The sequence below is a fragment of the Epinephelus fuscoguttatus genome, linkage group LG23, assembly GCF_011397635.1.
Source record: "Epinephelus fuscoguttatus linkage group LG23, E.fuscoguttatus.final_Chr_v1".
In the NCBI taxonomy this organism is placed as follows: domain Eukaryota; kingdom Metazoa; phylum Chordata; class Actinopteri; order Perciformes; family Serranidae; genus Epinephelus; species Epinephelus fuscoguttatus.
The window spans coordinates 5073594-5089441 of NC_064774.1; the positions used below are offsets into that span (position 1 = coordinate 5073594).

The following is a 15848-nucleotide window of genomic DNA, read 5'->3' on the forward strand; positions in this document are numbered from 1 at the left end:
ATGAACTTATCCTCAGAAGCAGAGGTGACTCTTGGTCTTCCTTTCCTGGGTCGGTCCTCATGTGTGCCAGTTTCATTGTAGCGCTTGATGGTTTTTGCGACTCCACTTGGGGACACATTTAAAGTTTTTGCAATTTTCCGGACTGACTGACCTTCATTTCTTAAAGTAATGATGGCCACTCGTTTTTCTTCAGTTGGCTGATTGGTTCTTGCCATAATATGAATTTTAACAGTTGTCCAATAGGGCTGTCGGCTGTGTATTAACCTGACTTCTGCACAACACAACTGATGGTCCCAACCCCATTGATAAAGCAAGAAATTCCACTAATTAACCCTGATAAGGCACACCTGTGAAGTGGAAACCATTTCAGGTGACTACCTCTTGAAGCTCATGGAGAGAATGCCAAGAGTGTGCAAAGCAGTAATCAGAGCAAAGGGTGGCTATTTTGAAGAAACTAGAATATAAAACATGTTTTCAGTTATTTCACCTTTTTGTTAAGTACATAACTCCACATGTGTTCATTCATAGTTTTGATGCCTTCAGTGAGAATCTACAATGTAAATAGTCATGAAAATAAAGAAAACGCATTGAATGAGAAGGTGTGTCCAAACTTTTGGCCTGTACTGTATATATATAAAATATTCATTGCATTTTATATAAACGTACATGTTTGCAAATAATTGTTAAAAGTCCCCTCCACTGTTTATGTCCCCTTAAATGTCTGACCTTGACCATAGGCTACTGACTTGTATCTGTGCAAAGTTTGTCACTATTGAGGTGTTTTCACAGTCCTCTACTGAAGGCGGCGATGTCTGCAAACTTTCCTAAAATCTGAGATTTAAACGTACATCGGTCAACTAGATAAGGTCAGAGCCCTTGAGTCATGAGTTGCATCATCTAAGTCTAAGGGTTTTAACTTAAACTTGTGAAATGTGGTGGTAAAAAATAATGTGCTCCAAGTATCTGCTTTCTCCATTTTCATCTGTGGAATGAAATCATCTGTGTAAATAAATAAATTACTTGTGCAGTGTCTCTGTAGTAGTTTTGCTTTTCTTTTTGTTTGTTCTTCATCTCTTTGAGGTCGTTTTGTGCCTCTTTGTAGAACGAGTCTACAAAACCACATGATCACATGAGAACAAAACACAGAGAGAAAAGATGCTCATTATTTTATTTTATTCAAAGGGATGTAAAACTTGAAACAAACATGAACAACAACACGACTCACAGCAGAGTCTGAACAACTATCAGCTTTAATTTGGACCTAAAACATGTCGACTGCTTCGTTGACAGAAAACACATCAGGACATTTGTCCAGGGGCCTGAATCATGAGTCAGCTTTAACTGAGTCACCCTGAGTTCTCAGGCTCCACTGAACCTGACACACAGCTGCTCACATTAGAAGATTAGAAGAGTTTAAAGAGAGTCAGAGATCCTGAGTTCAACATCATCTACAAGTCAAACTACAACATGTGGAGTTCCACAGGGAAGCGTTCTGGGTCCTCCACTGTTTCTCATCTACCAAGGACCTGAAACATTTTAGCTTCATTTCACATCAGTTCAGAAGTGATGCTCCGTGGTGACAGCATTGATGACATCATCACAGTCATCATCCAATCCCTCCTCAGCCTGGGTGGACGGGGTTATCACCATGGAGACAGGCAGGTCATTTCCTACAGTCAGAGTAAGTTAGAAAGAGTTCTGTCAGAGACAACTGTCAGTCATCAACACCTGATTGATTGATTGATTGATTGATTGACTGATTGATACCTGTGGGCCGTTGTCGATATAAAGACACCATGATGAAAGTGGAGATGCAGTATGGACAGAACACCACCAGGTGGCAGACCACTCTGAACACAAGGTGGAGGTGGTCTGAGTCAGGGGGCGGGGCTGCATGTGTGGGCGGGACTGTGGTTGTAGGTCTACCTGTCGAGAGAATCCCACCTGGTCAGGTGAATATCTGGATGAATGAACTCCTGAAATCAAAGGTAACCTCCTGACCTGTGACAGTGAGCCAGCTGGGTGGAGACTCTCCATGACCTGTGATGTCACACTTGTAGAGGCCTTCATCAGACCTGGTTACATGGCGGATGGTCATGTGACCTGCAGGCTCAGTCCTGATGAAGGAGCCATCTTTATAGAAAGCAGCTGGGAGGTTGGAGGACGTCTTTGTTTTACAGTGCAGAGTGACATCATGTCCCTCCATCACAGGGAGGACAGGACTCTGCAGGATCACTGATCCACCTCAACACAGAGACAAACTACAGCATTTCATCCATTTACACACAGCTTCATCAACACTGACTCCACAGTCTGATCTTACCAGTGACACTGATGGTGATGCTCTTACTGGTTGCTCCCTCTCTGGACTCACACCAGTAAACTCCACTGTGCCATGGGACCATGTAGCTGATGTTACAGACAGAACCAGCTGATCTTCCCCAGCCAGCTCCACATTCAGTTCTGGTGTCTGTGGTTGTGTTCCTCCTCAGAGTCCATCCAGCAGAGCTGTCGTCCTCCTCACAGCTCAGAGAGACAGAGTCTCCTTCAAACATCTGAGAGCTGCTGGGACTCACAGTCAGAGAGGCTGCAGGGAGGAAGGGAGCAATACACCTTCACCACAATACCTATGTGATATTCTTTCATACTCAGCAAACTTTCCCTTTTCAGTTTCCCATCCTAAACAAACAGCTGTTTCAAGCTTTCAACTTCACAGAAGTAAATCAGCACCCTGCAACAGTGAATCATCTGCCTTCATCTAACCCTATCCTCTGCATCCTCTCCTCTCTCACACCAACTGACTTCAAAGTGTGATCATATAACATCTTTAATATAGCTGTGAATCAATGAGGCCTCAGGTTTCTAAATGATTTACTTAAAACTGCTCTCAGATCAACAAGTCTAAACTCTCACAATAACTCTTTGGCACATTGTAAATCTCACACTACATCTTCTGTCTACAGAGACTCAGCCATGTTTGAGACGTGACAGAAGAAGTTTACTGACCTTGGTTTGTTGTGCAGCTCAGCAGTGAGGTCACACCTGAAGACAAAGAACACTCAGGTTAGTTTGAGGCTGTGATACAACGAGACCTTCGACACAACTGACGAACACCTGAGTGCAGCAACACAGAAAGATCTTTGTATCACATACTGATGAACACAGAGGAGGAGGAAACCTGTCAGAACATTATACTGAAATTTAACAACAGCAGTCTTGAAATGAAAAAGATATATATCCTAACTTTCTGAAAAATATTTTCACAACCTTTCAAATCAACACATGTTGAGAATTTTATATAACTGTTTTCATACAAACAAAACTGTCACACAAAATGCTTCATACAATGGATCAAATATGATAGATAGCTCGGACTAAGACGGTTGAGACCTTAAAAAACAATGAAAGGATCCTAAAATCTGAGGCACACAGGAAGTCAGTGCAGAGACTTTAAAACTGGTGTAATGTGTGCTCTCTTTCTGGTCCTTGTCAGCACATGGGCTGATGAGTTTTGTAGTAATTGTAACTGAGAATTTTTTTTTAGGGTTAGGGAAAAGTAGAACAGTACGGTAATTGATTATGCAGGTAATAAATGCACGCATTGGTGTCCCTGTGTTGGCTGGAGAATGAAATGTTCACATTCTGACCGTAAAATGCCGTTTTAGTTGTTTCTAAGATGTGGCTCAAAACTAAGGTCGGAATCAAAGATAATTCTGAAGTTTTTTCACTTGTTGACAGGGTTTTAGTGCCAATATTTGCAGTTTCTGTCTCTGAGGTTCAGGACCAATGATTAAGACATTAGTTCCTGGTTGTAGAATGTTCTCTACCTTGATATGTCAACTACAGTTTAAAGGGGCATCAATCGGCCCTGAGTCATCAGGAGACACGGCAATGTACAGCGGTGTGTCATCAGCATAGGTATTGGTATTTACACCATGCCTCCAGATGACGTTTCCAAGTGGCAGCATGAAGAGATTAAAAAGTGCCAACCTAAAATCGAACCTTGGGGAACGCCATGAACCATTATATGGCTTCTTGATGAACATTTCTTCAGGGTTGCATAAAATTCTCTATCGGTAAGATAAGATTTAAACCAGTTGGAAATGCTACCAGAGATGCTGATCAGATTGTGAAGTCTGTCTAAAAGAATAGAGTGGTCTGTTGTATCAAAGGCAGCATTTAAGTCAAATAGGACCTGATGTTGATAACAACCTTGACCTGTGCTGTCTCAGTGCTGTGACTGGCCCGAAAGCCAGACTGGTATTGTACAAATATATTGTGGTAGTTCATAAAATCATTTAACTGAATAAAAACAAGCTTCTCTAAAATGTTCCTTAAAATAGCAATGGTCTGTACTTTTGAAGAGGTGAGGGATCTGAATTGTTTCGCTTCAGATAGGACTTGACCATGGCGGTCTTAAAGCAGTGGGGATAAACACCCGTCTGAAGAGAATAGTTTACATTTTTAAGATATTATGTTAAAGTAGCTGGACAATTCTATAAAAAACAAATTAAGATTTCTCATTCTCTCGTATTTCTTTCAGTTTGATGATTTTAGAAACATAAACAGATGATACTTACAGAGCAGCAGCAGCAGCAGAGAAGTTTCCTCCATCCTGTTACTTGGTGAAATGAGATCTACGTGTTCATGGGAACTGTGATCAGCTCAAAACCCTCCTCCTTCCTCTGTGGCGGGCAGTGTTGTGGTTTCATCTCTACACACTGTTAGATTTCTGTGTTCAGTCAGAATAAAACAGATAAATTCAGTTTTAAAATGAGGCACTGAGTCTCAACATGAAGCGAAGAGACACGAAATACTAAAATTTGAGTTTACAAATAAGCACCAAAACAAACATTAATGTAAATAACAGTGACAGTGATGCGTTCACTGACAGTGAGACTAACACCTCACTAACACTAACACTAGGTAGGTGTGTGTGTGTGTGTGTGTGTGTGTGTGTGTTATAGTTGTGATTGCAGGAGGTGAAAGTTGAAGCTGTTGGTTTCATCACAGAGATTATTTTAATCTTTAGAGAAACATGACAAAATGACTTGATGATGATGTTCAAACAAACAGGCTGTATCTTCCTGTAGGTGGCCGCGGTTTAGTTGACAGGAAGTGGACCAGTTTTATATCTGCATGTGTGAAAGCTTCTGTGTGTTTTACCCACTGAGCTGTGGTCAGACAGAGACTAACATACAGAGTGTAGCTGCACGCTATCAAACTACTCATCAACAATCAGAATCAGGTCTGTTGCTGAGTAAGTTTTAACATACAAGGAATCTGCCTTGTTGTTTTGGAGCATGAAGATGAAAATAAGAAGATGAGCAGTAAAGATGTGCAGTAAAGTCAGGTGTAGTGTCTGTGGGGGCAGGATGAGAGTCTGTCAGAGGTCGTCCCAGGCCTTGTTCATGAGTCCAGCTGCACACAGGAAGAAACTGTTCTCATGCTGTGAGCTGTTGGTCCTGATGGACTGCAGCGTCCTACCACAGACGAGGGTTTCAGAGAGCAGTGTTGGGCAAGTTACTCTCAAAATGTACAATATTACAAATTACTGGTCACCTTCACTTGAAAGTAATAAATTACTTTACGATATTACGCTCTATGCTGAGTAACAAGTTACTTATTACACTACTTTTGCATTACTTTGACCAAAGTGACATCAGAAGAACTAATGTTGATGGATGACGCTCATGTTGTTTCACAGCAGCTCCACTTTATTACAGTTCATTTCAGATCCAGGGCTGCAGGTCTGACCCATTCATGTGTTCACATACAGTGGAACCACTTTGGACTAAAATCCTCTGCTTATATTAATAATAGTCTGATGATACAGAACCATTAAATAAATAAATGAATATCCTTGGGCAGTTGGCAGAACAGGATAAACTCTTTCCACTCTGTCTCCACCCGTCCCTGAGGACAGAGCTGCTGAGGTTTTCACCTGCGGGCTGTTCAAGTCTCAGTGTGTCACTTCACGTGTTTACCCAAGACACATTGTTTAACTTAGATGATTTAATCTGTGTGTGACAGATTTAACTTCCTGCTGTTGCTACATAACGGCTGCCTGCAGACACTTAACAGGGACAGCTGAGACATCTTAGGTCTGTCAGCCCATGTCAGAGGGGTACCTGATGACTGGCAGGGCGTACATGTTGATGGTTCAGACCTTGTTCTCTCCGTTCAGACGTCTTCTCAGGACCTGTCTTACTCTGTGTAGGTATTTGGCTGTGGCTGACTTCCTTGCAGCGTCCTCATGGTTCCCATTTGCCTGCGGGCCCTCAAAGTATTTGCAGCTGTCCTGAACATCTGCAGTGCTGTCCTCTGATAGTTCAGCCCCCTTGGTTCTGATCATCTTCCCTCTCTTGGACACAATCCGACCACACTTATCTAGTCTGAATGACGTCCCTATGTGCTTGCTGTAGATCCTGGTGAGGTGGATCAGTGAGTCGATGTCTCGCTCATTCCTGGCGTACAGCTTGATGTCATCCATGTAGAGGAGGTGACTGATGAACTGGTATCTGTAGCCACTCTTTGTGATGACTTGGCTGAGGGGTTCAGGCCCACGCAGAACAGTAGCGAGGACAGTGCATCATCTCGGTATATGCCGCACTTGATGGTAACTTGTGCAGCTGGCTTTGAGCTGTTTTCCTCAGCCCCACTGAGCTCTGGACGAAGGCTCTTAGTGTCCTGTTGATGGTGTTCATTTCCAAGCATTCCAGTATCCATGTGTGTGGCAGTGAGTCGTAGGCCTCGCCTGATGTGTGTGTGTGTGCTCTGGAGTCCCTACAGGTGAATATTGTGTGTGTGTTTTCTGGAGATGAGTCAGATGGAAAGTCCTGGTGCTTGTTGTGGTTTGGTTGTGGTGAACAGCGTGAGACATCCTCTGCCTATCTTTGTGTCTCTGCAGACAAATATGGAAGCGAATTGTGACTAATATTTAAATTAAAATGTATTTGCAGAAATGCTTTTTCATTTTAAGAATGTGGCTGCATTATTTGACTCATAAATAAAATGAATAATCAATCAACCTATTTGCATTTTAATTTTCTTCTTCAAGACTGCTCATTTTATGCCATAATCAAAAAGAAAACAAAGAAGACATTGCTATTTCATTTTCGTGGTCTGCCCTGCAAAATAGTGACCATAATTAAAAAATCATTTGGCAATCTGAGCGGCGCAGGAGAGTGACGTCAGGAGCCGCTCTTCTTCAGCTGACCATGGTGCTACCCATCTAATACAGTAGGGGGCGGTGTGCACATTTGATATATGGATGCATCACAGATCATGGCGCTCCCTGAGATTGTGCTTTCTAAACATCGGAATTTCCCAAAACTGAATAAATACCACACATAGCAACACAAAACTGCTTTGCTAGCTCAATCATGTTGTAACTAAGATATCTGCTGGAACAAATAATGTTTTCATGGACTGTTCATTGAGGATACGGAGTTAATACGTCTGCTGACTTGACAGTCATTTAAACTGGTAGCAGCTTATACTTGTACTTATAGCTTATACTTTGTAGACATCGTGATTTCCCAAAACTGAATAAATACCACACAGTCCAGCAACCTTTCCGGGGGAAACCCTGTGATATTGACACATTAAATAATTTTCATACATACAAAGCTGCCTAATATAATTTAGATCTGCCCTGTCAAAGTGTGTGTATAGCGCACTGAATGAGTGTTAGGTGTGAAGAGGACCTTACAAGTGAGCGCATTGTGTTTTCTTATGACAAGTGGTAATAACATCTTCGCACCAAACACTCATTCAGTGCACTATACACACACTTTCACAGGGCAGATCTAAATTATATTAGCCTAAATATTAAAGATGATTACTTGTGTATGCAATGATTTATTGATATTAAATACATATAGATAATATAGATAAACATACAGTCCAACAGTTCCTTTGATCAATGGATATTTTTTTGCTTAACAATCTAATGCAGAACAGCAAGATGGCATGATGCAGTTTAATTTCTATTAAACAATAGGTACTCCATATCATCTCAGTTAATCTTAGCTGTGCATAATTTATTAATTTCACGATGCAGCAGATTCAATATTTGACAGCCATATTGTATGGGTTAGAATCAAACCAAGGCAGTATGTATGAAAATTATTCAGCGTGTCAATGTCACAGGGTTTCCTCTGGAAAAGTTGCTGGACTATTATTTAGTTTTGGGAAATCACAATGTCTACAAAGTGTAAGCTCAAGATGAGTGTATCGGCAATCCAACTACAAAAATGCCAGCTGAGGGAATCCGAAGCCATTTTTAACTCATGTTGGTGCAAACACGAGGCCCTCCACGGTGCGCTTTGAACACTTTGACTTATAAAAACGTTAAAAACTCCTACAAAAAGCCGAGTGTAAAAAAGACTTAAAACGAGCTCGTGCAAAAGGACAAAAATAGTATGATTATAACGAAAACCCATCCACTCGACACACACACAGACATGGTTGAAAAACTGTGTGGCCTCCCCTGATTCTCATTCCATAACACTGATCAACTCCCCTATCTAACCTACATGTGACTGACCACCACCTCCGCCCACAGCTGTGCAGGTAACCCGTAGCAACCCTAGTGCCCACCAACACTGAGAGACACGGCACCTGCTACCAGTTTAAATGACTGTCAAGTCAGCGGACGTATTAACTCCGTATCCTCAATGAACAGTCCATGAAAACATTATTTGTTCCAGCAGATATCTTAGTTACAACATGATTGAGCTAGCAAAGCAGTTTTGTGTTGCTATGTGTGGTATTTATTCAGTTTTGGGAAATTCCGATGTTTAGAAAGCACAATCTCAGGGAGCGCCATGATCTGTGATGCATCCATATATCAAATGTGCACACCGCCCCCTACTGTATTAGATGGGTAGCACCATGGTCAGCTGAAGAAGAGCGGCTCCTGACGTCACTCTCCTGCGCCGCTGAGATTGCCAAATGATTTTTGAATTATGGTCACTATTTTGCAGGGCAGACCACGAAAATGAAATAGCAATGTCTTCTTTGTTTTCTTTTTGATTATGGCATAAAATGAGCAGTCTTGAAGAAGAAAATTAAAATGCAAATAGGTTGATTGATTATTCATTTTATTTATGAGTCAAATAATGCAGCCACATTCTTAAAATGAAAAAGCATTTCTGCAAATACATTTTAATTTAAATATTAGTCACGATTCGCTTCCATAGACAAACAGGTGACAGCAGCTGTCAATCAACATCATACTGAGCCTCTACACTCAGTGTGTGTGTGTCCTGTCATCACACACACCTCCTGCATCTGTTCTCACACACTCACACTGTGGGGACCTGAACCCAAACGGGAGACAAGTCCCCACAAGGTGAAAGAGGACACGTCAGGATTCAGACTTGGTTTCTGGTCGTCTCATTACTGAAGGCGAGGACATTTTGACCTGTCCTCAGGATGAAGGTCAGATTTAGGTTTAGCTGAAGAGTTTGAGGTCCGGTCTTCACAGCTGATACAGACGTCAACCCACCTGTGTGGTTGTTCTCCTGCCCTTCTTCTGACTGACACCTCCTCTCTGCTTCACCCCCAGATCGTCCACCTGATGGTCCTGACTCTGTATTTCAGCTCTCAGGCCCCTGGTGGCCCCTGATGGCCCCTGAGCTCCATCTGACAGCGACAATGTTCAGAGGGTCGTTAGCAGGAGGTACAGATCCCTGACGGAGGTCACAGGTCACAGACATACATCAGACCAGTCGTCCCACTCCTGTAAGACTAGAAACTGGTCAGAGACCTGAGGACACTCACTGTACAGGTCAATAAGAGAGTCACCTGAGGATGGCACAGACAGGGACGCTCATAAACCAGTGATGCCACCTGATGTGACTGCACCATCAGAGACCAGATGTGGTCCCAGAGTCCTCCTGTGTTCAGTCTGCTTCAGTGTTTGAGCTCCACCTGCTGGTGTTCATCACCACCTACACTGATGTTTCCTCCATCATTCACATTCACTTCCTCAACATCAGTGAGCTCAGCTGTCCACTCTACAGAGTCACAGGTCTCAGGTCATCTGTCACACTGTGTCTGTGAGTGGCAGTCCTGTTCGAGACAGGGGACCTGTCCAGGTGGACCCTGAGTCTCAGCCCACTGCATGCTGGGATTGGCTGCACCTTTTAGATACAGACACAAAGTGTCAAGTCCAGTCAGTAACTTCAGGGAAATGACAACTACAGTCTCACTAATACACACAGGTGGAAATATCCTTCATCACAATCAACAACGTTCATCTCTGCCATTAGAAACTAACACAAGTGACCAGCTGCAGGAGAGAAACCACACGGCTGCTGCACCCACCTCCACAGAGGAAATGGTGGTTTGAACAGCTCTGAGACAAACATTCAAAGTGTTTGATGATGTCACATGACCAAGAGCTACCATGGGACAAACATGTCTTCAACGGCTCGTCTGTAAGTTCACTCTGTTCTGTCTGAATTCACTCGTTACATCATCGTTTGATACGTTCAGAGAGTGAGTGAGTGTTCTTTGTCTTCAGGTCTGACCTCACTGCTGAGCTGCACAACAAACCAAGGTCAGTAAACTTCTTCTGTCACGTCTCAAACTCACTGACTGTGTGTGACAAACACTGATAGAAGAGTCACTGGAGGTCACACAGGGAGGATTCAAAGGACACTTTGCTGATGTTCAAACAGCTTTGTATTCTAACAGTATGGACTGTATGTGTAAATGAAGCGAGGTAAACTTCCCTCCATCTAATCAGCGCCACATCTCAGGGCTGAGGCTCAAACTACAGATTGTACTTCTGCATTTTGGTTTGTCTGACACCACGGACACAAAGAGTATGGGAGCAGACTGAGAGAGAGCCGCCTCTCTGTCTCTCACACTGAGATCAGACAGTAAAACTAAGCAGCGCTGATCAAGTATAAACTGAGGCGTCATGTCTCTCCTCACATGTTCTCAGAAACATGTTTGAACTTCCTGTTTGACTCTAATATGAGATTGTTTGCTGCCAGCCGGCCACCATGTTGCTTCCTGTGGAAAAAACAGACGAGCTTGTGTTACCTCACCCACCAGCAGGGGCTTTTATTGGTCCGGTGCAGTGCATTCTGGTCGTTGTAGGTTTTCTATTTGTTGGGCAACAGCAAATGCCACAGCCTTTATTCTGCTTTCTCTGGTCATGTAGCACCAATATGAAAAGTGTTTGTGTCTCTGCAGAGACAGCTCAGTTTGATGAGAGGGCCATCTTTCCAGCAGTGACACACTTGTTTCAGACCAGTGTTCATTGTGACATCTATTTTAGATTTAGTCTGAGTCTTGAGACAAGAATGTTTATTAGTTTTCTTCATGTGCAACATGTTAGTCTGGAGGTTTAAACTGGTGTCCTCTCATAGAGTTGGTGATTCAAACTAAACTTTCATCTCTGTCAGAGAAAACTGATCTGAGTTCAGACTGTTTACTTACAGCACAGCTACACTCACAGATAACTGAGCCTCCTACCTGCCTGTCAAACACCATCAACCCACAAACCTTCTCCAGTCCGGACTGAGTGGAGTCCTGCGGGGTGAAGCTGTGAAGGCTGCGAGCGGAGCTAGCTGCTAACAGCAACTAACAAACTCCACAAATCCATTCAGCAGCTCCACCATCCACAGTCAGACACACACAGCTGATTATTTACTGCTGAATTACAGCTCACAACTCGCACCAACCCAAACATCCTGGTGCAGACTATTTACTGGAGTTTTCAGCCTGTTGCTCATCAGGCATCTGAAGATACTGTAAAACTTCAATTAATAACCTCGGCTTTTATTGTCCGATTGTCCAGCACCAACATTTTCACCACGTCTCATCTTGTTAACGAAAACTGAACATAGATTTTGTCTTTGTTTGTATTATTAAGATCTATTTTTAGATCATCATCATCTTGTTTTCGTCGTGGAAAAAGGTCTTTGACGAAACATTTTTGTCACAGTTTTCAGACTGTAACATGTTGCATTTAGAAAAAGCTGCAGTTGTGTTTGGACATGATGCTTCACATTGGTCCAGTGTTTGGTCTGCAAGGAAAGGACCAGTTTGTGTCCTCACATGGACTGAAGGACACATTAGACGTTACATTAATCACATGATGTTGGACACAAACACAAACTGAGATCTGTCAGTGGCTTCAGCTTTTAATGTGTCCCTCCTCCTCCTCCCTGCAGCCTCTCTGACTGTGAGTCCCAGCAGCTCTCAGATGTTTAAAGGACAGTCTGTCTCTCTGAGCTGTGAGGAGGACGACAGCTCTGCTGGATGGACTCTGAGGAGGAACACAACCACAGACACCAGAACTGAATGTGGAGCTGGATGGGGAAGATCAGCTGGTTCTGTCTGTAACATCAGCTATATGGTCCCATGGGACAGTGGAGTTTACTGGTGTGAGTCCAGAGAGGGAGCAACCAGTAAGAGCATCACCATCAGTGTCACTGGTAAGATCAGACTGTGGAGTCAGTGTTGATGAAGCTGTGTGTAAATGGATGAAATGCTGTAGTTTGTCTCTGTGTTGAGGTGGATCAGTGATCCTGCAGAGTCCTGTCCTCCTGTGATGGAGGGACATGATGTCACTCTGCACTGTAAAACAAAGACGTCCTCCAACCTCCCAGCTGCTTTCTATAAAGATGGCTCCTTCATCAGGACTGAGCCTGCAGGTCACATGACCATCCGCCATGTAACCAGGTCTGATGAAGGCCTCTACAAGTGTGACATCACAGGTCATGGAGAGTCTCCACCCAGCTGGCTCACTGTCACAGGTCAGGAGGTTACCTTTGATTTCAGGAGTTCATTCATCCAGATATTCACCTGACCAGGTGGGATTCTCTCTACAGGTAGACCTACAACCACAGCCCCGCCCACATCTGCAGCCCCGCCCCCTGACTCAGACCACCTCCACCTTGTGTTCAGATTGCTCTGCCACCTGGTGGTGTTCTGTTCGTACTTCATCTCCACTTTCATCATGGTGTCTTTATATCGACAACGACCCACAGGTATCAATCACTCAGTCAATCAATCAATCAATCAATCAATCAATCAATCAATCAGGTGTTGATGACTGACACTTGTCTCTAACAGAACTCTTTCTAACTTACTCTGACTGTAGGAAATGACCTGTCTGTCTCCATGGTGATAACCCCGTCCACCCAAGCTGAGGAGGGATTGGATGATGACTATGATGATGTCATCACTGCTGTCACCACGGAGCATCACTTCTGAACTGATGTGAAATGAAGCTAAAATGTTTCAGGTCCTTGGTAGATGAGAAACAGTGGAGGACCCAGAACGCTTCCCTGTGGAACTCCACATGTTGTAGTTTGACTTGTAGATGATGTTGAACTCAGGATCTCTGACTCTCTTTAAACTCTTCTAATCTTGTAATGTGATCTTGGTCCAAAGTAAAGCTGATAGTTGTTCAGACTCTGCTGTGAGTCGTTTTGTTGTTCATGTTAATGTAGAGGTCTTGTTTTTAATTGCTTTAGATGAAATAAAACAAAATGATGAGCATCTTTTCTCTCTGTGTCTTATTCTCATGTGATCATGTGGTTTTGTAGACTCGTTCTACAAAGAGGAACAAAACAACCACAAAGATGACGAACAAACAGAAAGAGAAGAAAAACTTCCTCAGAGACACTGAACCAATCATCTGTCCTTCAGCAAAGATATAAACTAACATAAAAAAACACAACTATAAAGGGAAACAAAAAGTCACTTGTGTGTGCTGAGTTTTGAAAACAGCGAGGACAGATTCATGTTGGTGAACAGAAGGAAACGTCTGACAACACAGCACCGCACTGAGCATGCTCAGTGACCCAAACACACTGAGTGATGTTCAACCTTTAACAGTGACAACAACATTTCAGCATCACAGGGCGTCGTCATGTTTTATTTAACCAGAATGATCTCTTAACATGAACAATCTCTTTCAGAAGTGTCCTGGCCGAGACAGGCAGCAGCATGAAGTCACAGACAGACAACAAAATTAAAAACATGCAGCTGTAAAACCAGCAGTATGAAACACAAGATAAGATGACTACAAAGAAAAGCCAATATAAGTGAAGCTATACGCTATAAGTGAACCATAACAACCAGACAAACAGGGGCAACTACAGGGTTAGTAAGAGCGGCTACAACACACCCTGACACTGGCATATAGATGATAGTGTACAAAATAAACAGAGCTTTGAAACGTCTGAGAGGAACCAGTGAGAGCAGTCCTTCTGCAGACGCTTCCACACATAAGAAGCTTCAGACAGAAAGACTCGTCTGCCAAACTCTGTACGTGCCCTCAGTACAGATAATAAAGACATGTTCTGTAACACAGAGCCATATTGAATCTTTATGCTGGAAGTAGGCCGAGAATAGCTCTGTAAACAAGAGAATGCAGACGAAAAAGTCGAGTCAGCTCTGTGTGTCAGCTCTCAGGCCCCTGGTGGCTGCTGATGGCCCCTGATGGCTCCTGAGCTCCATCTGACGGTGACAATGTTCAGAGGGCCGTTAGCAGGTGGTACAGATCCCTGACGGAGGTCACAGGTCACAGACATACATCAGACCAGTCGTCCCACTCCTGTAAGACTAGAAACTGGTCAAAGACCTGAGGACACTCACTGTACAGGTCAATAAGAGAGTCACCTGAGGATGGCACAGAGAGGGACGCTCATAAACCAGTGATGCCACCTGATGTGACTGCACCATCAGAGACCAGATGTGGTCCCAGAGTCCTCCTGTGTTCAGTCTGCTTCAGTGTTTGAGCGCCACCTGCTGGTGTTCATCACCACCTACACTGATGTTTCCTCCATCATTCACATTCACTTCCTCAACATCAGTGAGCTCAGCTGTCCACTCTACAGAGTCACAGGTCTCAGGTCATCTGTCACACTGTGTCTGTGAGTGGCAGTCCTGTTAGAGACAGGGGACCTGTCCAGGTGGACCCTGAGTCTCACCCCACTGCATGCTGGGATTGGCTGCACCTTTTAGATACAGACACCAAGTGTCAAGTCCAGTCAGTAACTTCAGGGAAATGACAACTACAGTCTCACTAATACACACAGGTGGAAATATCCTTCATCACAATCAACAACGTTCATCTCTGCCATTAGAAACTAACACAAGTGACCAGCTGCAGGAGAGAAACCACACGGCTGCTGCACCCACCTCCACAGAGGAAATGGTGGTTTGAACAGCTCTGAGACAAACATTCAAAGTGTTTGATGATGTCACATGACCAAGAGCTACCATGGGACAAACATCTCTTCAACGGCTCGTCTGTAAGTTCACTCTGTTCTGTCTGAATTCACTCGTTACATCATCGTTTGATACGTTCAGAGAGTGAGTGAGTGTTCTTTGTCTTCAGGTCTGACCTCACTGCTGAGCTGCACAACAAACCAAGGTCAGTAAACTTCTTCTGTCACGTCTCAAACTCACTGACTGTGTGTGACAAACACTGATAGAAGAGTCACTGGAGGTCACACAGGGAGGATTCAAAGGGACACTTTGCTGATGTTCAAACAGCTTTGTATTCTAACAGTATGGACTGTATGTGTAAATGAAGCGAGGTAAACTTCCCTCCATCTAATCAGCGCTCACATCTCAGGGCTGAGGCTCAAACTACAGATTGTACTTCTGCATTTTGGTTTGTCTGCCGACACCACGGACACAAAGAGTATGGGAGCAGACTGAGAGAGAGCCGCCTCTCTGTCTCTCACACTGAGATCAGACAGTAAAACTAAGCAGCGCTGATCAAGTATAAACTGAGGCGTCATGTCTCTCCTCACATGTTCTCAGAAACATGTTTGAACTTCCTGTTTGACTCTAATATGAGATTG

General features: G+C 43.5%; 2 protein-coding genes across 12 annotated transcripts in view; one reads left to right on the plus strand and one right to left on the minus strand.

Moving 5' to 3' along the window:
- The window catches only part of LOC125883778 (Fc receptor-like protein 5), a 40665-nt gene that overhangs the window by 21668 nt on the left and 3149 nt on the right, over positions 1–15848 (plus strand). Inside the window, exons 1-3 of one of the 11 annotated variants that reach the window (XM_049568342.1) lie at positions 10403–10448; positions 10535–10570; positions 12198–12461. The exons of 3 other annotated variants lie outside the window; for them this stretch is intronic. In XM_049568342.1, coding sequence (XP_049424299.1) covers positions 10418–10448; positions 10535–10570; positions 12198–12461 — 331 coding nt within the window. In that variant the 5' untranslated portion in view covers positions 10403–10417. Of the gene's footprint in view, positions 1–10044; positions 10449–10534; positions 10571–12197; positions 12462–15265; positions 15291–15376; positions 15413–15848 lie in introns of those variants that run through there. 7 more of the 11 variants (XM_049568338.1, XM_049568344.1, XM_049568343.1 and 4 more) reach the window with 7 other exon arrangements.
- On the minus strand, positions 1949–4646 carry LOC125883799 (Fc receptor-like B). Its single transcript, XM_049568382.1, has 4 exons — positions 4581–4646; positions 3007–3042; positions 2324–2587; positions 1949–2244 (listed from the first exon to the last, which is right to left on the minus strand). Exons 1-4 carry the CDS (start codon positions 4612–4614, stop codon positions 1949–1951), a joined length of 630 nt encoding a protein of 209 aa, XP_049424339.1. The 5' UTR covers positions 4615–4646.

What these genes read in the sequence shown, in the direction of transcription:
- LOC125883799 (XM_049568382.1), bottom strand. Translation starts at nt 4,614, where the DNA reads ATGGAGGAAACTTCTCTGCTGCTGCTGCTGCTCT. An exon ending in TCTGCTGCTGCTGCTGCTCT is followed by an intron (nt 3,043 to 4,580) that starts GTAAGTATCATC and finishes CTTTGTCTTCAG; the next exon opens with GTGTGACCTCACTGCTGAGC. An exon ending in CATCACCATCAGTGTCACTG is followed by an intron (nt 2,245 to 2,323) that starts GTAAGATCAGAC and finishes CTCTGTGTTGAG; the next exon opens with GTGGATCAGTGATCCTGCAG.